This window comes from Cavia porcellus, unplaced genomic scaffold, assembly GCF_034190915.1.
Source record: "Cavia porcellus strain 051 isolate PalLab524CR breed Dunkin Hartley unplaced genomic scaffold, mCavPor4.1 scaffold_19, whole genome shotgun sequence".
In the NCBI taxonomy this organism is placed as follows: domain Eukaryota; kingdom Metazoa; phylum Chordata; class Mammalia; order Rodentia; family Caviidae; genus Cavia; species Cavia porcellus.
In genome coordinates, this window is record NW_026947502.1 from 24,018,772 (window position 1) to 24,041,465 (window position 22,694).

The following is a 22,694-nucleotide window of genomic DNA, read 5'->3' on the forward strand; positions in this document are numbered from 1 at the left end:
GGTCTGTAGCTTGATGTCTAGGCTGCTTTCCAAGGGTCAAATTTACCCCAGACATCAGACCCTTGGAAGGAGGTGGCTGCTTCCAGATCTACATACACATCTGAATGGAACCCTTAATGTGCTTCCAGTAATGAGCATACAAGTTTGGTTCAAGATGAATCGATTATGCTAGGCAGCTCAGCTGGACTATCTCTGCTGGAAAATACAAAGTGGCTAAACACTCAGAGGAAAGGCTTTCCCACTTACCAGCTGGTCAGGCAGGGATCAAAGCCATGGGTACAAAGGGAGAGTGAATATATTCTAGTGTCTGGGAAATGAAGCCATCTTCTTATTTATACAGAAAATTTTCTAGGAACCGTAGGTCAAATTGGAAAATTTGAAATAAACCAGGAAAAGTAAACTACTTCTACCTCTTCCAGATTTAATATAGAGGTGTGGGTTGGTCAGACAGATGGAGAGAGAGAGAGAAGAGGGACTATCCAGTTTAAACTTGTCAGGATGGGTTGAATGAAGATGGTGATAACATTAGAAATGTGACCGAACTATAAGGCTATGTAGAAATTTACAATTAGCAAACAGAAAATGTCATATATGCTATACTGGATTTAAAAGGGTAACACTCTGTGACATCAGAAAAGAAAGAAGGAAGAAGGGGGGAGGGAGGAAAGGAAGAAGGGAGGGCAGGAGAGAAAGAGAGAGAGAGAGAAGAGAGAGAGAGAGAGAGAGAGAGAGAGAGAGAGAGAGAGAGAGAGAGAGAAAGAGAGAGAGAGAGAAATTCTCAAACTGAGAAATGCCCTTGTGCTAGGAAACAGCAATTTTCATCACCATGGAGAAGGGCACACATTATCTCTTGCTTATTCTTTATAGGATGGCTTTCTGGGGAGGGATCTGATTGTATCCAACCTGAACTGAAGAAACAACCTTGATGTTTAACTGCACATGAGGATCAGAGAGTACACATTCATTCCTCCTGTTTATTGGCCTTTCCTGGCCAATTCTCTTGCACTTGGGATTGACATAATTCCATGCTTTCCTGGCAAAGGAAAAGCAGTTCAAGGGTAGGATTTTTAAAGTCTCTGGTTGCTGGTAATTTTTCTTCAAGTGTCTGGTGTAATCAATCTAAGAAGACTAGTTAGTGAGAGCAACTAAATTCTGACTGAGGCTCAGGACACAGGGATGTTTGATGTCTCTAGGCTTGGCTTTATGTCTGCCTGAGCTGGAAGAGATTTGTAGGAAGAGTCCATTTTAAAACATGAGGACAGTAGAGTTTTGATTTGAGGAGATCCTGCTGAGGGAACTACATCTTTTGTCGCTGAATGAGTTGTTTAATGTTGTCTATGTCCTCTCCCTGGAGACCACGGGAAGATTAGGGATATTTTCATTGTAGGAAGCAGAGGAGAAGATGGCTTAGGATTCTCGTTTTTGTCTTTCCCTATCTAAGCATGCCTTAGTCCTTCATACAAGATCTAGCTATGTCCCCAGTACAAATGAGGAAGTCCATGCCCTCAAACTCCTAGATTTTCCATTCTCATTCTATTCTCTCACCTAAGAATGCCTCGTTATTCTCTAAAACATTTATCATTCACCTCATATTAGCTTTAGCTTTCCTAGTTAATGAATGAAGTTGCACATCCATTTGTTAAAACTATAGTGATTGCTTAGTCTGGGTCAGCTACTCATACTAGGTGCTGAACCTAAAATTCGGAATCCCTGGTTCAAGAAACTCCTGATGATTCACAATCTAATTGATTAGCAGTGTGAGGGGACAGGGGGGATGGATATCGTATAACCTCCTGCTGCAGGGAAGCTTACAGTGCTCTCGTTCAGGACTGCCTTAAATCAGAGAATGAAATCCTAAACGTGGAATTGTAAGTGTTTATTAGTAAAGAGCTAAGGGTATATTTGAAGTGAGAGAGAATCATGCTGGTCCCCATAGGTACTTACTCTGCTTATGGCTGAAACCATCCTGGGACTGGAGATAAAAACTGATGAGAAAGCAGAGGGAAATTCAGCCAAAGGAAATGAAGGAAACAGAGGAAACTCTAGACTGCCTGTGGAGGAGGAGAGAGCAGAGAGGATAGTCCTGGAGGGAGTGAGGAAGGCATGAAAGCCATCCAAGACACTAATAAGTTTCAACATTTATATGACAGTAAGAGTGGAACAAAAGTCATGTTCTCTCTCCATATCTGTTTATGTAATCCCCACCAATGACTCCTAGTTTGAAGAACAAAGCCAAAAGTAGAGCCCCTGTCAGGTACATCGTTAGACCAGAATTGACTCCAACCAGTCTTGGTTCATCAGTAGTACAGACTTTGAGATGTTTGACTTTTTTCTTCTCTGGGCTACAGATTGGAAGTCCCAGTGTATTTTAATAAAAGCCCCTACAAAACACATTCAAGTTCTGCACAAAAGCAAAAATGTTTAGCTCCAAAGACAATGAGATTTGTGTTGTTGTTGTTGTTGGAGGTGAGGATTTTTTTCCCCTTGTTGATTAAAGTATTTTTTTAATCTGTCTAGAAATGAAAGTTAAAAGCATTTAGTAAATAGAATGAAAGATTTCATTGTTATGCTTTGAACAATTATTAACTCACGTTACTTCGTTGTTGTTTTCTATCAGTTCTGTGATATTGACGGTGACCGTCTAGCTTGTGAGCATCTGTGGCTCCAGCATGGCTGGGACAGGGGCATCTCAATAGAGTGTCATGTCCTCGGCAATGTGCCACTCCTATTCCCAGGGCTACTGTGGGAGCCCACAAGCCCTGCAGTGAGTAATTAGCATGATTCCTTAGCATTGCACATAGACTTTTATTGCTTTCTCATTGGAAAATAGTTCTGTTTTCTTTATTGGCATACACAATAATTGTGAAAATTTCTAACCAACCATAGAAAGTAAAACTACCACTTTAATATCATACTTCCCCCTTTTTCCTATACTCATGATACTATCGTGAATATTTTGTCATATATTTTTCCAGATTTTTTTTATATAAAAATTTTTCTCAAAAATGGTATTGTATTAAAAATAGTACTCTGCAGGAGCCTACTGAACACACTGAGGATCTCTTTCCCACCCACGACCTACTTATCTCCTATTCCATTGGGTGAATTAATATGTACTAACATATATTAGTGTGGGTATATAATAGGATTCCTGATTTGGAACATTTATTTTGTTTGCTATCTATGGACATTATAAATCATATAATTTATTGCAATGAACAGCTGTACACACAAATGCTTGCCTTATCATGTTCTTTGGATCGATCTGTAGAAGGTTCACCATGTGCAAAAGGTGTCGCATCACTTTGTTTATGTGACCCTAGGAGATGGAAGCAGTGACAGTTACAGACTTGCGCTGCATCGGGCAGGTCTGGACTAGAACCCAATTACCATTTTTATGACATCTAACTACACCCCTTTCAGTCGCACCACATTTTGAAGAATGGGAAAAGCCCAGCTACAGGCAGAATTGAGCTTTGGTTATAGGCTTGGCCACCTAGGAATGGATAGTTCCCGTACCTGTTACCAAATCATTCTAATCGTCACATTTCACACACTTGGGACTTCGGTAGAGTTGTATCAATGGTTAAATGAGATTACAAGATGTCAAATCTTTACTAATACTTCTTGGCAAATAGTAAGGCTTCAAAACTTGTGAGGTTCCATGGTTTCAGAATTAGAATTCACATCTTCTTTTCCTTCATATCACTTCCTTTGCCACCAACTCCAACTCTCCCCTTCTAGAAAAGACTAATGCAAAGTCAGGGTGCTCTGGACCATGAGGAGTCATGCCTTGGAAAGAGGATTTTACCCAATGGGTACGAAAGGCAGAGCTGATGTGATATAGCAAGCACCCACCTGGGCCTTCACTGACCCCTGATTCGTGATCTGTCCCTGGCCGCCTGTGTGACTTGCCTGGCACAATCAGGTGTGGCCTCATGTGTTACTCAGATCTCCATGGCTGTGAAAAAATACCTGAGAAGTGCAGTTTAAAGGAGGGCTTTAATTTTCAGAGGTCTCCGTGGGTGCCTGGTTGCGTTACCTTTAGGCCTGTGGTGAGGCAGAAGCATCATGGAGGAGGGATGTGGTGAAGGAAATCTGCTACCTTCATGGTGGTCAGGAAGCAGTGCAAGTGGGAGGGGTAACAAGTCAAAGAGGAAAAAGCTGGGAGCAAAAATATAGTTCCCAGGGTTCCCTTGTGACTCATGCCCTTTACCTAGACCCTTCTTCCCAAGATTCTGTCACCTCCGAATAACGCCTTCAACTTACAAATCCATCAGTGCATTAATTATTGATGAAATGAAGGTCCTCATGATCCGACTACCCCCTAAAAGTCCATCAGCTGGCAATCAAGGACCCAGCACCTGATCTTTGGGGAAAATTTTATTTTATTATATGTTATCTTTTTGAAATAGTCTCACTGTGTAGTTTAGGCTGACTTGAAACTTGCGGTGATCCTTCTGCCTCAGCCTCCCAAATCTGGGATTACAGGGATTTGCCACCACACCTACTAAAGGGAATGTAATGGGTTAAAACTGTAACATCCAGTAAAATGTTTCATGACAGAAAGTAGTTCAAACAGTAGGGAAGAACAATCACAAAACCCAGAGCTCATGAAAAATCACATTATCTCTAGGGGCCGAAGGAAGAGAGAGTGTGACTCTGCTTTAGATGATAACCGTTCCCATCTCCTTAGATATTTTTTTGAGGTGAGTGTTTTTGGTGCCTTCAAGATAAGACAGAAATTGTAAATACCTCTTATACAGGAACATGAAGAAGAGAAAAACAGCAGTGGCCATAGATTACAGCTATGTTCATGGTCAGAAAATGAATTGTTCTTTGTTTTTTTTTGTTTTTTTTTTTTTAAATGGGCCTTTAGATTTAGCGCTGTCCCTGTGACTTTGTGGCCTTTATCTTAATGCTAAAAATCCCTAATGACAAAGCAGGCAGACGAGGTGAAACCCCCCCTCAGTGTGAACGCTAGGCCAAGGCTATCCGTGCACCGAAGCAGAGTGCATAGTCCTGCCCACGTTGTTCAGCAGAAACAGAAATTCCTTCCTTTTCTTCCCTTCTGTTCTTTGCAGTGTTGGGGATTGAACTCAGAGTCTCACCCATGCTAGGCCAGCGCTCAGCAGCTGAGCTGTACCCCAGACCCAGGCCTGGGTTTTCACCCTGCTGCGGTACCATCACCTGAAGCCTGTGGCTGATCACTGGGCCTTACGCAAATCTTTTCCTCAAACCACTTTTCCATTTGGTAAAATCTGGGGTCACACTATCACTCTTTTCAGAACCTTAGATGCTTGCATAACACAGTCACTTTTTATTATTTATTATTTTCACATGCTTTTAATATTCTAATTAAATCAATTCATAAATAATTAAAGATGAAAATTTAGGGTAGAATTCCCTATGAAGATGGTATGCAAAGGCACATGTTTGCTGCCTCGTGAAAATCTACTGGGGAAAAAAAAATCAGAGGGACGTGTTTTTAAAGAGAGGTAGAAACCACATGGAAAATTAATCAGTGACTTAGCAGAACTAAGAAAAGTGATGCATAAGTCAGGAGTGCACACAGCTGAGAACTCTTCCATCTAACATAGAACTTGCCTTCAGTTCTAGCAAATGGTAGGACCTGGTGCCTGTGGGGATCTCAAATAAGAAGTTTCACTTAAAAGTCATTAAAAATGTGGACAAACTATATGCAGCTGAGTCATGGTGTGTGTATGGGGGGGGTTGTTTGACAGAGAATATAAAACAGAAGGTCTATTCTCAGAGACAGTAGATAACATTGAAGGCAAGGAGACCCCCACAGAACCAGATTCCAATCCTGATCTGCATCATGGAGACTGAACCCTCCAGCACTTTCCTCACTCAGCACCTGGAGTGCTGACTGCCAGCATGTGCTCTATAGGGAGATGATCAGAGCATTCTTATCCGTGGACTCCAAACTGTCCAAGAGGAAAGACCTCAGTAGATCGATGTTCAGATCTTTCCAAATGTCCCGACAAGATCACCCTGCAGCGAAGCTCACAGACAGCCAGGGCCTCCACTGACATGCCTGTGGTCAGCAGTCAGCATTAGCATCATCCACACTGAAGTGACAATTGACATTCATGGCTGAAAGAACTAAGGGAGGACTTTGACCTGGGAGAGGGGTGCAAAATAGCAACAGAAGACAGCTAAGTAGGAGATAGTGGGTGAGTTTTCCAAAGCAGGCAGAAAGGAGCTTAAAAAATAAGAGACAATTATGAATCATGAGATAGCATTAAAAATATTTAGATAACTAAAAGGAATCTCAGAGTTTTTCAATTTGGTGGGATAAAAAGCACTGTAAGAGATGGGATTGTGTCATACTTTACAACTTGGATGGGGATGAGACTTAAAAAGTCCAAGTGTTTTAAATGCTGAATGTTGATACAACGAGAATTATAAAATAGTTTTATGGAAGGGAGGAGAAATGGGAGGGATGCAGACACCTGATGAGGGCCTGAGGAGAGAGTGAAACACTGTCTTTTATGGAGGACACTTAATAGAAAATGTCACTAAGTAAAACAATGTATTTTAAAATGGAGTCACTTAAGCATGTTATTGGAAATGTGGTCATAAATACAACTACTATAATAATGAAAAGAAGTAAAAAAAGTTCCTCTGGTGACAAAATATCTGGGACTGCTGGTTATTTTTATTTTTGACTGGTGGTTTTAAGTGAACCCTGGAGAATATTGTTTAAAAGATATATATTAGGTTCATAAAAATAAGTACATAATTTTATAATTGGTATAAATATTCAGCATCACTTATATAAAAGTAGAATTCTCAAATTGCTAAAAATATCATTTGCAACTAAATACTAACATGGGTTAAAGTTTATATAACTTATAAACTAGAGAACAAGCTGAACATAAATGAACTGGTTAAAAGTATTTAAGATTCTTGATTTTTTGTGGGACAAGAGATACTTATGTAAAAATGTCATTAGATGTAAGGCAAGTAAACTTGATACAGAACAATAGAAATACAGTCTTTTGTAAGTCAATAAACAAACATCACACTTTGTGGGGGTTTTAAATTTTTTGTTGTGTTTTGCTGAACGTTAGCTTTTTTTATTTTTGTAGACTCCTCTGATTCTACAGGATGATAACATTTCTGGTTTCTAATCAGTTGTAGATGATTAGTCAAACAAACTACTTTTTGTGAGAAAAGTACCCTCCATTGGTTTTATCAGATGTGCCATTAATATGCCACATGATCATCATTTTGCTTTATTTTCAAGTTTTAGATCTTTTTTTCTGCACGTTTGCCAGGAATATAAATAACTTTAAAAATGCACTGAAAACCAAGCAGTTTTAAATTCTAAGGAGATGCTGCTTGCCTACTGCCTTCTGTGACCTGAGGTCTCCCCTCATTGATAATTTAAAAAAAAATGTTTTCATAAAGGAGGGAGGTATTAAAGACATGTGTGCACCAGAGAGATCTTTTTCATCCTCAATGTCCTCAGAAGGTTTGAAATAAAAAGAACAAAGAGGACAGGATACCTTGCAGCGTTCTGGAGTGCAGTGTCTGTGAGTTATTAATACCATTTCATAGGTAGCATGACCACTTATTGTTGTGGAAACGCTGCAGCAAATCAGTGGTTTTAAACTGTATTCTATAAAAGCCTAAGGCTGAGGGTGAACCCAGAAGACTCTGGTCATAAATTGGCTCCATCCCATCCCAAGTCCCTACCCTGCCCCTGTCCACACAAGTTGTCCTTCTACTGTGTTATGCAGTGGGTTCACGCGTGAGACTTCATTTAAAGTCTATTCCAGATATCATAGCCTACAATTATTAAAAGAAAAAAATTACTACAATTTGCCGCGTGTTTAGGTTGGATGGATTAATTTCTTTACCACAGCCATAATAGGAAGACTGATTTTGTCATTTCAATTACAAGCCACCATTTAATTCAGGCCCCCAAGACACTCCTTTGGGTTTCCCTCCACTTGCCTGGCAAGGGAGCAATTAACAGTTGGTGATTTGTGACCACACTTTTACTGCTTAGCACAGGTTTATCATCTTGAAAGTTTTCCATTTGCATTTATGCTATACATTCTTTGGGAGACATTTCCATATCACCCAGAGTTTATATTATGCATTGCCCTGAACTGTACTTCCTTCTACGTGCTGTGAATCTGCAAGCCAGCCTGAATGCTGATGCAGACCTAGGGAAATATGAGTTACAGCCACCACTTACACACAGGGTTTTCTACGTGCCGAATCCTGGTATCAAGGGCTTTTACCTGCATTGTCTAATTTATTCCGCAAACCTGTAACCTCAAGGTTTCTAGCATTTGTCACATTTTATGAATCCAGAAATTGAAAGTCAGAAAAGAAAAGTAATTTGCCCAAGGTCACCCAGCTCAAGTTAGGAGAGTTGAGATTCAAACTCAAGTCTGTCTGATCTCAAAATACTCTTGTAAATGTTCGCCCACGTTGGGAGCCTTCAGAGAGAAGTGGATTGAATTTGACAGTTTCTCACTTTTAAATACCAAACTTCCAAAGCAGTCTAATTGCTGCTCTTTGGACTAAGAAGAAATGGCTGTTTAAAAGAAGCAAGAGGCAGAAGGTCAAGAGGAAAGGGGGGCTTTAATATCCCTTTTGGTAAAGGAAAAGATTTCATACTAGAATAAAATTGAATCAAATGGAAGAAGCTATTATATAAATTTGATAAAATTACAAATGAATGCAAAAAGACATACTAGATAATGAACACACAAAACCAAAGACTTTTTAAAATGGAAGAAATCAGAAGTCACTAAAGGAGTTGTAAGTTGGTCCAACTGAAGACAAAGACTACTTACCTCAACCAGTGGAAGGAGACTAACAAAACCCTGAAGTAGCAACCAGAGACCTATGGTCATGTTTCCATCTGAGTGCATTTTGAAAAGGAATTGAATCTGGAGCCAGGTTTCTGAATTTGAATCCCTTTTCCATGAATTTCTAGCTGGGTGACCCTGGGTCAAGTCCTTAACTTCTCTGGGCTTTGGTTTCCTCATCTGAATAATGAGAGGAGGCGTATAACATTGCTTATGTTGATGTGAAAACTAATCAAATGCTTCACAGGATGCCAGATATTTAGGAAGTACTGCTCTTGAAAACATTTGTGATTGCTGTTATAGCTGTAGATAGCATATCTATACAATGTAATAAATCGATTTTACGTCAGCATGAAGGCTTAATGAAATGGAGAAAGTAGAAAGGTTTGCCTTTAACCAAGACATACAGGGATATATGCAGCCCTTCCTGCCTCTCAGCCTCAGAATCAGGAGCTCGAGTCCAAAGAAAGCCAGATCTGGCTGGACATGGTGGAGCCCGAAAACTCCTTTCTGTAGAATGTGTGCTTCAACAGAAGCTTGAGGTTCTGCTGGTAGCTGCACAAGGCTAGAGAAAGGGGATTAGCCAAAGTGCCCAAGAAATGAGTTTGAGGCAGAAAGAAAAAGCAGGCTCAGGGTGATTCATCTCTGGATGCCAATAGTCATTGAAAGCATCTTAGGAAGTGAGGACATTTTTAATGAGTACATCTTTCTTTTCCTTGCCCTCCTACAACAATGGATTTATTTCCTCTCATAAGGTCCACTAAGAGGCAGAATTGCAGTTGAGTCGAATGTACCAGTGCAGCAAAGATTTTTCATATACTCGGCGACGAGTGTAGGTGTTCACTGAGCTTTTCAGTCACTGTTCATTTAGTACCTTTTTGTAGCTGGCTCCCTTGAAGACACTGAGCCCTTCCCAAGCCTAGGCCTCCACCTCCAGCTCCAGGTCTTCATATTAAGTTGTGTCATGATTCTCAGTCATGTGAAAGATGCATCTAAAATTCAGAAATTGCCTATTCCCAGGCTCTATTTTTGACCTACAGAATCTTCCATATTGAAGAATTACATGAGTATGTTTCTTCTAGAATTGCACATGTCACTTTGAAGTTCACATCAAACTTGAGAAGATCTCCCACATTTTGTGAATGATGAAGTCAAGGTCTAGAAACGTTCAGTGCTAAGTGAGGGTGTACAGCTGACAAGCATTACATGGCAGTTCAGACCCAGAACTCCAAATCTAGGATCTCAGGGTTATCTACTTGTTTCTATCCATGTTCACAAGGATGCATGGGTGAAACTGTGCCTTAAGACTACACTGTAACATGATCTGAGGGTGTAGACAAATGTACATGAAAAACATAGCTTGCCCACCACAAAAGCTCAGAAGACTTTAGCAAGACCTGTAGAAAGTGTAGGGACCTTGACTTAATGCAGGAAGAATGCTACAGATGTTGCACACTGACTACCATGGATTTTCACCCCACTGTGGACAATGCTGCTCCTGCATCTAACTTCCTACAATGGTCAGTTTCCATCACATCTCCCCAATCCCTGGAATCAAAGGATGCTGTCTCTTGTGTTAGTCCATCCAACCTAGGAATGATAGTGTCTTTCAGCTGGTGTAGCTTCAGCCTTTCTGTTGCAAATATAACCAGCCCCCTGCTATAAACTCCATCCTTATTTTGAGTGAGATTCTAATTATTAGATGAAGAAACATAGGTCTAGAGAAGTTATATAACTTAGCTAGTGTAATACAGCTAATATTTTAATATAGCTAATTTTTGTCAGGCCTAGTATTCTAAATCAAAAATTCTTGTTTCCAAATCCTCATCACTAACTTTTATTGAAAGTAATTGTGAAATTTTGGGGACACAGTGAAAAGCGATAAGGGAGTAGATTTGTGACATGACAGTGATGATGATGATAATTATGACATTGATGTTGTTAGTGGTAGCGATAGTGCACCAACACTATTTGTGACCACATAGCTGGGTCTTTAGAAGGCTGTGCCTGCATAATGTCCTGGTTATCACACTAATGTCTCTTCCTACCTTTCAGGCCTTTACCTACCACCACATTCAAGAAATCATGGTCCAGCTGCTTCGCACAGTGAACCGAACCGTCATCACAATGGGCCGGGATCATGTTCTCATTGTGAGTATATCCTTTTCTCTTGCCAAATGTTTCAAATGCTTCTGGGTCTAATGGATTTTCTGGGAGACCAGCTCACACTGAACACTAAAGCCAGTCATTGCTGATGGAGAATAAAGATCACATTGTTCCTGTCTACTTTGGGAGAACATGGAAATTAACTCAAGGTACAAAAATAAAAAACACTTAGGACTTGTCTAAGAGTTTGAGAATAGCAGAAGGGGTGGAACATCATGAGTAAAGAGAGAAGTGAGAAGAACTTTTTGCAAATAAGCAAGGCAAAATCTCTTTTTTTTTTTTTTTTAATCGGTGCCAGGGATCGAACTCACGACTGTGTGCTTTCAAGGCAGGCATTTATGCCACTGAGCTAAATCCCCAGTTCCAAGGCAAAATCTTTTACAAGGAACTTTTCCTTTTTGTATAGGGTCAAATGGTGCCCAGTCTCAGATTCTAATTTATTTTATAAGTGGTTTTGTTGTATATTAACTCTGCCCACCAATACCATTTAATTCAAGTTCGATGTAAGTTTTGGATTATTCTTGTATAAAAACTTTATATGCTAAAGATCAAGAAGGTCTGCCCTGGACGGGGAATGTAACTGAGTGGCACAGTACCTGCTTGGCAAGCACAAGGTCTTGGGTCAATTCTCAGTACCAAAAAAAAAAAAAAGTATGATTATTTTCTATTCCAAGATACAAAAACTATCACTAGCCTTTCACCCTGTGTCCTACTTGCTTCAAAACAAGGCTTAAGCACTGGGAAACTTATAGAGGGCAGTCCTCAACACAGATGAGTGTGTCAGTGCACCAGCTTGCCAGTAGATTCACATCCGACTCAGGAAGATCTACGCCATCGCTAGGCCTGAGATGCCCCTCCCCCTTGTTCATTCGTTTACTTTCTCCCATACATAATCTGTAGCTTGACTCACTGTTCCCTTGGTATCCGGGGATGTTTGCCTCTTTTTAATCAGATTTTGCTGCTGTATCACCTGATCAGAGAATCTTTCCTGCCCTGACTCTGTTTCTACAATGTTTACCCTCTTTCAATCTCTATGGCTTATTTTATTCTTCTTAGTGTTTATTATCTGAATTATAGATCACCTTGTTTATTTTCTAGCTTGTGAGAATAAGAGCTCCTAGAAAGCAAGTGTTTTCATCTGTTTTGTTTATGTGACTCTATATCCTACACAAGGGACTGTCATATAGTAGGAACATGATAAAGGAATTAATGAATGGTTGAATAGATGAAGTATAGCCCCTAATGTTTTAGGAGGCCCAGGGCTGCTCAGCTTCGAGTGACTGACATCATATAGGATTGGGCCATATAGTTGACAATACCAATGTTTTAAGAGAAGCTGAAAAGCTCCATACTTTATATGAGATTTCTTGACATTTAAGTATTGACAGCCAATTAAAAAGTGTTGTTGAACACTGTAGGACCCCAAACAACTAGATCCAACTTTCAGAAATTAGACTGGCATCTCTGCATTACACCCATGTGGTGAGATTCAGGATTGGGGCAGTGAAATGAAAGCATACTACAGTCCTGCTGCATGAATACAGAACAAAAGGGTCTGAATTGTTCTAATGGTGGCTGGGAAAGCATTAGATCCCTAGAAGCAACCCAAACCTAACTGTCTTCTTTTACGATTCAGTTCTGTTCTTATAGAACAATTCTGAATCTGTTCTTATAGATGCCTATTTATAGAATGTGTATTATGTACAGTAAAGAATCTGGGTTGCGCTGGGGATATGGCTCTGTGGTAGAGGGCTTTGCCTGGCATGCATGAGGCTTTAGGTTCAATCCTGCACACTATAAAAAAAGACAAGGAGATAATATAGAAACCACTGTTCATTTTCTTTTAGTTGGTTCTAAATACCCTATAATACTTTCATTCTCTTGAATGGTTTTACACTGTCTTGATATGTTTGATGCTATAGTTTATGAAGGTATACTGAAATATTTCAAGGAAAGAGACACTACGGTACCTACTGTTATGTCGGGTCATCTTGTGGTGAAAACACTATGTTGCTTAAATTGTTCTGTTCTGACCTATGTTGTTATGTTGTTATGTCCTCTTTTATCTTAATCTCCTTTTTTAAATTTTTCTTTTTAATAAAAAAATAAATAGAAAGAAGCAGCGACACCCATGGAGATCAGCAGCAGTACAAGGTAGTTCTGCTCTCCTAGGCTGGAGGGCCCTATAAACCAGTCTCAGTCATTTTTCTCACTTACTGTCCATCCACCATGGAAGTTTCACTTATGCAGTTACAGGCTTCCTTATCCATGGCTCCCATAAGATACCTTAGATAAGCATTTTAGACCTCTCTAATCTTTATTCTTTCTCTTTGGAGCAAACCTGAAGATGATCATCTGTCCATTTGACTTGTTCTGTATATAGCACTTTTTTAATTCTCCATCTTTCCTTTAGAGCAGTGATTCCTTAAAACAGACATTGGGCTGTGAAAAGGGCTAAGTGATGTCTGTTATTATTTTCCTTTCTATCTGCTACAGTAAGCCTCTCTCTCTCTTTGCATTAGCCACACAGGTAAGAGATTCCAGTTTGGCCCCCATTCACCATTTAGTTCTTTGACCTTTTATTTGTTCCTATGCCCTGGGGATTGGCCCTCCCAACACATATTTCTTATTGCTGTTCCATTAATCTATGCCAGGATATTCCTGTACTCTGGAATATTCAGTGGCTTCCCACTGCCTACCAAATTAAGTCACAAGTGGCTTGACCTGACCATTCTCAGCTTCTGGCATCTGTTCTGGCCACAACTGGTTGTGTTAGTGTTTCATCTACTGTTCTCTGTCCAAACAGCCACTCAGGAATGGATATCTGGCTGTGGCCTAAGCATGTCCATGCACTTGCTCACTTTCATACAGAGTCTATGCTTCTTTCTTGTCTGGAATCTTTCTTATGCTGTTGAATTCCTGCCTGGTCTCCAAGAACCAGCACAAATGCACGCATGTTCTTAGGAAGCCCCCGGGCTGGGACCGCCTCTCTAACTCATGTGCTTTTCTCTCTGCCTTTGCATTTTATTTATTTATTTATTTTTGTTTTATCTTTAAGAGTTTTGGTGAAGTATAACTTACATACTTTAAAATCAAACCATTGAAAGTATTCATTCTGATGAATTTTAATAAATGTATACTGTTGTGTACCTAGAATACCACCACCCCTGACATTCATTTGCTGTCATGTTCCATCCCTTCCCCATCCCTAAGCCACTACTCATCTACTTTCTATTTCTTCAGATTTTCATTTTCTAGAAATTTTATGTAAGTGAAATCGCATTTTTTGTTTACTTTGTTTTTGCAGTCCTGGGGATGCAACCCAGGGCCTCGTGCATGCTAGGCAAGTGCTCTACCACTGAAATGCACCCTCAACCCCTTTTATTTTATTTTGAGTGTGAGTCTTACTAAGTTGCCCTTGCCAGCCTCAAACCTGTGATCTTCCTGCCTCAGACTCCTAATCAGCTGGTATTATAGGCATGTACCTCCTCGCCTGGCCAATCTGAGATCTTCTGTGCTTAACTTCTTTTTTAGCATAATATCTTTGAGGTGTCTCCATATTTTATAGTCTATCAGCACTTAATCTCTTGTTGTTGCTGAATAGTATTATCAGCACTTAATCTCTTGTTGTTGCTGAATTGTATGAACATTTGGTTTATCCATCTAGTGCTTGATTGGTCTTTGGATTGTGTTCAACTTTTGGCTCTTACGATCTATGCTGCTATACAGATTTACATATACATTGTATATGAATGAATTTTAATTTCTCTTGGTTAAAAATCTGGGAGTGAAACTGTTGAGGCATATGACAGGTGTATATTGCCCTCTGTAAGAAACTAGTCAACCACTGACTTTAGTGGTCCTCCCAACTTTACCACCAGCAGGTATGAGGATTTTATTACCCACATCTTCACTAATATGCAGTACTGGCAGTATTTGAATTCTGAGAATTCTAATGGGTCTGCATTTATTGTACCAGTAGCTTATTGTAGCTTTAGTTTGCATTTTCCTAATGAATAATGATATTGGATATCATTTCATGTCATCTGCCTCTCTCTTTTTTTGAGTGAAGTATGTGTCAAACATACCTGGACCAGAGCTCCTTGCCTAAGCCAGAAGACTTTTGAAGGATCGTGCCTATCTATAAAATGGGGTAACAGCAGACCTCTCTCGTAGAGTTGATGTGACACTGATATCCCACAGGAGAAGTCTCTGTACACACAACTCTATTCTTTTGGTGTTTTCTGAGAATCCCTTATGTGCTCCGTGCAAAGAATGAGAAGAGTTGGGCTTGATCTGTGCGCTCAGAATCAGACCTCTTCTCTGGAATGTTCCTCAAGTATTTCAAACTTGCTTTCCTCAAAACTCAACTAATCACCAGCTCCCTGAAGTGCACCGCACGCTGTTCCTAAATTCAAGATTTCAGCTTAAGATCTGCTGTAAGAATCAGAAAGCCCTTGGCCTTTCCTCTCACACATCTGCTTGCCACTTCTAGTTTGCACAACTTCTTGATCTGGGTCTCAGTTTATTGTGTGCCTGGCATCATTCTCTCCTCCATTACTCCTTCTTGGCTATGCTGTTTGCTCTCACAGCTCAATGCATGGCCGGGCCATTGTGCCTACAGTGTTTAACATACTTAAGATGCTTTTCCTTATCATTCTTTGAACCCCTCCAGGAGGGGAACCATGTTTCATTTATTTTTGTATTCTGCACACCAAAAACAGTGCCTGGCATAGAGTAGGTACTCAGTAAATATTTAATGAGCAAATGAAAGAACTAGTGAATGGATGAACGAATGAATGAAGTGTGACCTGGAAATGCTGTGCCATTTCATACCTCCCTGTTTCCGTGCATGCTTCCTTCAGATGGTTTTTCCTCTTCAGTGAATATACTTTCTCCATGTCAGGAACCCACATTTCAGGGAACAGTGCAAGGAGCTGCCTGTTCAGGCTTTCCTGGTCCCTTGGGCTATTTCCAAAAGCCTTGCAAATGTTCTGAGTTGCAAGCTGTGCCATTCGTCTGAGTGATTCTGGATTTGCTAGTGTAATTACAACAATGAGGATGCTGAGTGGAGAGCATTATAGGCACATAGTAAGTGCACCTCACTAGGTGTAGGCACATGCCTCAAACAGAAGGAAGATGCAATCAGATATTTCTTCAGAGGTGGCCTCCTTGTTATGAAATGGGCCTTCTTTCAATTCGTAGCATGGAGACATCTCCTCCAAATTAAAGAAAATGATGTCAGAAAATAATTACTCAGGAGTCAGGGGTCCCTGTCTTCATGCCAAAGGCCCCGGTTTAATTTAGAACTGAAATTTGACAAGAAAGAGAAATACCCATTCCACCAGTCACTTTTAATTTTCCAGGCGTGATTTTTATTGGTTGGTTTCCATTGCGGGAGAATATTAAATAATCAATATTTATGGCAAACACCAGACATTTCTAGTACTTTAGAAATTCCAATAAGACCTTCATGGGGGCAGGGTGACTGCTTGCAACACTCATTATATTGGATGGAATAGTGACTTTTTTTCTCATTTGTAGGAGTGTTGTAATAAAAGATTTTCACTATTAAACTGCAGGAACCATATGGTGAAGCCGGATTTCTGCTTTCACTCAGTGCCGTGTAACTATCATTTGCTAAAAATGCCCATTTCCTATTTTTTTGTAGATCACCTGCCTGATCAGGAATTGTTGATGATGACAAAGGAACAAAAGAAATTTTTACAAAAATCTAAAGCAAAAATCCTTTACATGTCTGATGTCCTTTCTTCCTGTGTCAGTGTCTCAACTGTCAGATAAATGCTTATCTGTGTAAGTGACCAAGAAACTTGATTTTGATTCCGAGAAAAGCAGCATGATTTGGCAGAAAGAACATTTTGGAGAAAGGGGAGCTAGAGGGAGTTTCCACATTCTTTCTGTAGAGAGCCGGCTCTGTGACTTTACCCGTTCTAACTTTTGTCCACCTTCGTTTCTTGCATACAGTAAATGTCATTTTGGTGATCTTTTTCATTTATCTGTGTGTTCAGATTTAGCTAATTCCTATTTTCATCTCCTATCTCCCAACCTTCTGAGGTGGGAACTTAAAATAAATTTTGCTTCGCATGCCAACTTGGGTTGATTGGTAATGGTTGCGTGTAGTACTGTATTGAGAGAAATTTAGAGGCTACATCTTGTCTCATGGGGAAGAAGTGCTGAACTGATTAGTGATGTCCATCATAGTATGAGATTGGTGAATAGTAACGTATGCAAGCTACTTGTAAGTATTGTGTAATGACTGAAATCTTAGGGTTTTGTTTTTGTGGCCCAGTCCAAATGCTCTCAAGCAGCAAATATTCTCTTCTACACATCCTGTACACACCCTAAGAAGGCTGTGATGTGGAAGCAGAGAGTAATGGGGAAAAATGAATGACCTCTGAGAAGCTACATTTTATTAGTGGGTGGTTTCTGCATGATACATGCATTTTTATCAAACATAAAATGGGATACGTGTGACACAAAGCATCATCTTTGGAAGTGTGGAAGTGTGACAAAGGAAATCCCTACTATATGTGGATTCCATGTTGAGTCCTAATGTACCGCTCACTCTCCCCTATTGTTTCAGATAAATAGATTGAGGAGGTATCAGAGAAAGACAACACCAGGCCTGATGTCACATAGCCAATGGCAAGAAGGCGGACATCACCAGGAATACTAGAGTGCACACATTTTCTCCAGTCCCCTGAGATTCCTTCCAGGGAGCATTGTCCCATCCAAATGCAGCTGCATGAGGAAGGATTTTCAGGCTTCTTTGTGCTGGCCCCAGAGAAGCCAGTCCCTTCCTCCTGCATCCCCAGGCTGGGGACAGTAGTCACACAGGGAGAGCCAACCAGAGAACTTGCCCCCTGCCAAACATTCTTTGAAGGAAAACAATCTGGTAGTTTAGTTGAAATTGGTATCTGGCTTTTATTCTGGGTAGTTAAAATAAGCCTCTGGGTGTTATATTTTGGGCCTAATTACCCTGCTTTTCACAGAGAAGTCTATGGAGTGATTAAATAAAGGTAAATGCAGTTGGCATGGGGCCAGTGCAAGACACTCAGAGCAGCTTGTTAAAAAGGAAATCTAGAAAGTCTCCAGTCCTCCACCCCTTTACTTCCCCACAGTGCCAGTAAATACCTGTAGCATCAGAAAGCTGGCACTTCGGAGCTCTGACCTCACTCTCCATTCCTGAAATACCAATCGAGAAGTGGCCCTCAGAGCAGGAGCCCAGGGACTCCAGGTGGCCAGCCTGGGGGTGCAGCAAGACAGTAGCAAATTCTCCCCACCCTAGGTGTTGTCCTTGGAGAGCAGGAATGGGCATGGGCTAGGACATAAGAATGTGGATCCCATGATCCCCAAATGCAGGATTTATAAGGCATTTATACCACTTATTGAACAAATATCCTGGGTGTCCAGCAAAAAGCTACACACCTGTGTGTTTTCTCTCATGAAGTATTGATGTTTTTCCTGAGAGATTACCGAAGCACAGAGAGATTATATAACTTGTCTGTAATCACAGCTTGGTAGAAGAAAGTGGATTTGAATACAGGAGTATGCTTTCTCGAGTTCCTGCTCTTAAAGAGTATGTCATGTAGTCAAATTGTCAGAACCTACAGATGTTCTTCGGGCAGCAAGTGTTTTAAAGTTTAACAGTGGGCACCTGAGTCCAACTGCCACTCTGTCTAAGCCAATGATGGTAAACTCTTTAAAGCTTTCAATGATGGCCAGCAGCTGCCTGTGGCATGCATTGGCATGCATGCCTTTGGATCGCCACCACTGGCCTAGATCTGGTGTCTAGTGAGATGACCTAAGCAACAACTTTCACAAACTGACGAATGCCACGGAATTTATAGTTTCTGGGCTTAAAAATCCAACAAGAGTTATAAAGTTAGAAAAAGAACATTCTGTTTATTTATGTGCTGGGATATAAGAAATAGCCATTTCAGCACAAAGGAATGAAGCTAGCACGGCGATCTTAAAGGGTTCCTGAAGTGGGGTCTTCTCCTTTCATAGCTTACTGTTCATGTGAGTCTTTCAAGACCTCTCACATCCAGATGCTTCTCTCTACTGAAGCTACTAGCTAGAGTCAGACTGTCACCATCCTTTATCACTGCCAGTGTTACGTCTCCTAAGAGGACACATGGCTTATTTCTGGTCTCTTTCACATCTAGTCTCCAGGCAAAGGGGTCCCCTAAAGTAAAATTTGCTGGATTAAAAAATGCCCATGGCCCAAGAATGAAGACCAGGATGCTCACTGCACCCCAGCCTGGCCCTGTCTTTACCCTGGTGACTTTAACTCCATTCTACACCAGCCCAGCACAGTGGACCATTTATGTATTAGTCCAAGGACACTCCTTTCTCCTCTGAGCCTCCTGCCTGCCATTCTACCTACTGGAACATCCTCTTCTCCTTTGATTTTTGCCCGACTAACCACCTCCATGATGCCTCTTCCTTTTCCATGTGTTGGTGACTACCTCCCATCTCCACGCTCAGCCCCTCTGCTCTCTTTAGCCTGTGCACACTACAGCATTGTGAGAACAGAACTCTCCTCCTGGCACCACGAGCAATGCCTCCGCGGTCCACTTCTGCGTCTCCAAGGAACACTGTGTGCCTGGCTGCAGGACAACCTGAACCAGTACTTTCTGAATGGTCAGAAGAGTCTTGATGTCAATTTTATTTTCATGCAAACTATTCCTCCTGTCCTTAGCACACAAGTGTTACTGTTGCTCCTCTCCTGTCACAGCATACCAGGAGCTCCTGGGTGGGTGACGGCTGCAACTGAACACCTGGTCTGAGTGGAAGAGGAGCAAGAGAGGGTTTCTTCTTGCTCAGGCTGCATGGGGGCACACGGTGAGAGTGAGCCCTGGGGAAGCAAGGTATGGCCAAGATAGGTCCAGGCACTTTAAGAGCATTAACAGATTTATCTGTAAGCCTAGCAAAAACTATTATCCCCCTCAAACAGGAAACAGTGGTTAGAGGGCTTGAACACTTTGCCCAGTGCTGCAGGCCTATTACGAGGACATGCAACTCCATGCCTGATGCTATTCTGGCAGAGCTATCACCAACATTTTTAAGCACTTCACTATACATATATGTTAAGTCATTTTGCTGACATAAAACCAGCTTCCTGCAAGAGTATGTGTATATATATATGTGTATGTGTTCACACATATGTTAGTATCTGCATATTATAGAGGGTCAAGTTAAGGAAGAAAATAGTAAAAGTAAATATAAGGGACCTGAAATTCCAGTTGGTGGACCAAAAGTGGCATCATTAGAGGAGGGCACCTTGGCTGTTACCTAATATGGTCATGAGTTGCTGTACATGTCCTGGGGGTGGGGAAACTCTATTTTTTTTTTTTTTTTTTGTCTTTTTCCTTTTTATCAGTACCGGGGATCGAACTCACGACTGCCTGCTTGCAAGACAGGCGCTTACACTGCTGAGCTAAATCCCCAGCCCAGGAAACTCTATTTTGACAAAAATATGTGTAATACTTTAATATCTCCACTTTCAAAAGACCCATTCCATATATGGGTAGAAGTCATTTATTAACCTTGACTTTATGGACTGGATCTAGGTCATGAATACAATAGAAATTTAGATTGTGGAGGAAAAGGTTGGGGCGTTTTAAGTTGGCATGCATCTCTTCCGTCATCCCAGATCACAGTGCTTATAACACATGTTGTCTCGTGGGCCAACATTTTTCAGTGTCTTGGCTTCCCACCTTACCATTATTGCTATTTCTGTCATTTTGGAATTTTGTCTTGCCTATGCTTCTCAGTAAACTAAGATCCATCCGAGAAGGGACTGGTTCCTACTGAGTTTGGTGTTCCTGTCTTACTTTTTGGGGCTTGGCAAGAAGCAGACTCTGAACCCACACTTTTGACAGTAAGTTAATGTAAAGGACAAATAAATGATCAGCTTTAAAAAGATCTGACCTTAAAAATCAGGTGAGAAAAGGTCCATTTTATGTTCAGCTTGCTTTTAAGGATCTTTTTATACAAAATTCCCAAATGCCACACCAGCCCTTTTGACAAATTATAAAAGAGCCAGCCTTTTTGACAAATTATAAGAGAGCCTATTTTGTCCTCCAGACCTTCCTTCTGATCTAGGATCAGCTGCAGAGATAGGGATTAAAAGGAGGCAGGAGGTTCTAGATGTGTGGAGTCGCTGCTGCGTCTCCCACAGCCGGTCCAGCAGAGCACACCTTTGCTGGAAGTCCAGAGTTCTCCCGGGTGATGGAACCGGTACTACTGTAGCTAAGGCCAGAAGGATTTCACACTTGATGCAGAAACACAAGCCTTGTGATTCTGCAGAGCAGGTGAGCCCAGTCCCTGGGGAAGCTGATGTCTGAGCTGGGGATTTTATTGGTCACATTGGGCTGTGGCTGTCAGCGCCCAGACAAGCAGAGAGAGAGGTACACACAGAATTTGGGAACTGTTCAGCAAGTGCTGGGAAATGCAGTCCCAGGAAGACCAGGATATCATCAAACCCTAATGAAATTACCTTGGAATAGCTCGATGCCTTTCGGCATCTGTTACTGGCGCTAGACAAATCTGATTTCGTAGAAGCGATTTTGAGTGTGTTCTTAAAAGTAAGACTCTATGGTATTTCTTATCTTAGTTCCTGGCACAAAACAGAGGCCAGCCTTTTCTTGTCAGTGCAGTACTGTGGAAGCAGAATGTCAGTGATAGGCATTGGCTGAGCACTTCAATGCTCTGCTTTGCTTTCAAAGGGCAATGGAATTGGAGGACAAACTATAGATTCGAAAAGATTTGACAGGCAAATAGCAGTTTTATGCGCTTCCTAGTGATTGGTTCCCAGTGGTGTGGGAACCTTATTTAATGGCTCAGGTCCTAAGTTTTCTGTTATGTAAACTGTGCTCACAATGGCATTGACATGTCAACAGCACAGTAGTGAGGACTGAAAAATAGATAAGTGTAAAGCTTATAGCACAGGACTTAACACATCATGCAGTCTCAGTAAATAAAGAAATGCTGACTCTTCTTTGGGCTGGAGTCTTCCTACTTTGATTAGCATTGAGAATAACATTACAAACTATTTTGTGCTCCTGTCTTGAGACCTTTCGTGGATGGATGAAATAATGTTAAATATTTCCCACGTTGGTGTCAGTCAACTTTGCATTAACATAATGAAATTCCAGAGATGGGCTCCTTGTGAAGAGTTTTACCTAGCTTACCCTTTTGGAGGTTCAAAGATATGGTATTTACACTAGCTAATAAATTCTAGAGAGGACCTCATTAAATTCTAGAGAAGACCTAGAATGATATGTGTGATTCCATGTTGGAGCAAGTGGTCACATCGTGAGCCAGGAAGCAGAGAACACTGAATAGGACTAAACTCAGGACTACAAAACAATCTTTTCAAAACAGCGACCAAAGAGTCCATGAGTCCTACCTGCAAGGGCCCACTCCCAGTGGTCTCACCTAGAGGTCTCTCCTCTTCATAGTAGCACCACCATGCAGACTCTCAGTTCACAGTATACTCCTGAAGGATACCCAAGCCATAGTAGACGGGCTGGGAAAAAAGCCCTGATGAGATGGAACAAGCATTCCTGTGTCTGCCCCAGAGGCCACGAGACACAGTAGAAGGGGAAATCCTACCACCAGTCTCCCTCTGGGAATGTTGTAGAA

The 22,694-nt window shown here is 41.1% G+C and overlaps 1 protein-coding gene across 1 annotated transcript in view; it reads left to right on the forward strand.

The window, feature by feature from the left end:
- Dock2 (dedicator of cytokinesis 2) overlaps positions 1-22,694 on the forward strand; it is a 410,327-nt gene that overhangs the window by 172,518 nt on the left and 215,115 nt on the right. Inside the window, exon 27 of the mRNA XM_003473329.5 lies at positions 10,911-11,006. Within this exon, the coding sequence (XP_003473377.3) occupies positions 10,911-11,006 (96 nt within the window). The remainder of the gene's footprint in view (positions 1-10,910; positions 11,007-22,694) is intronic.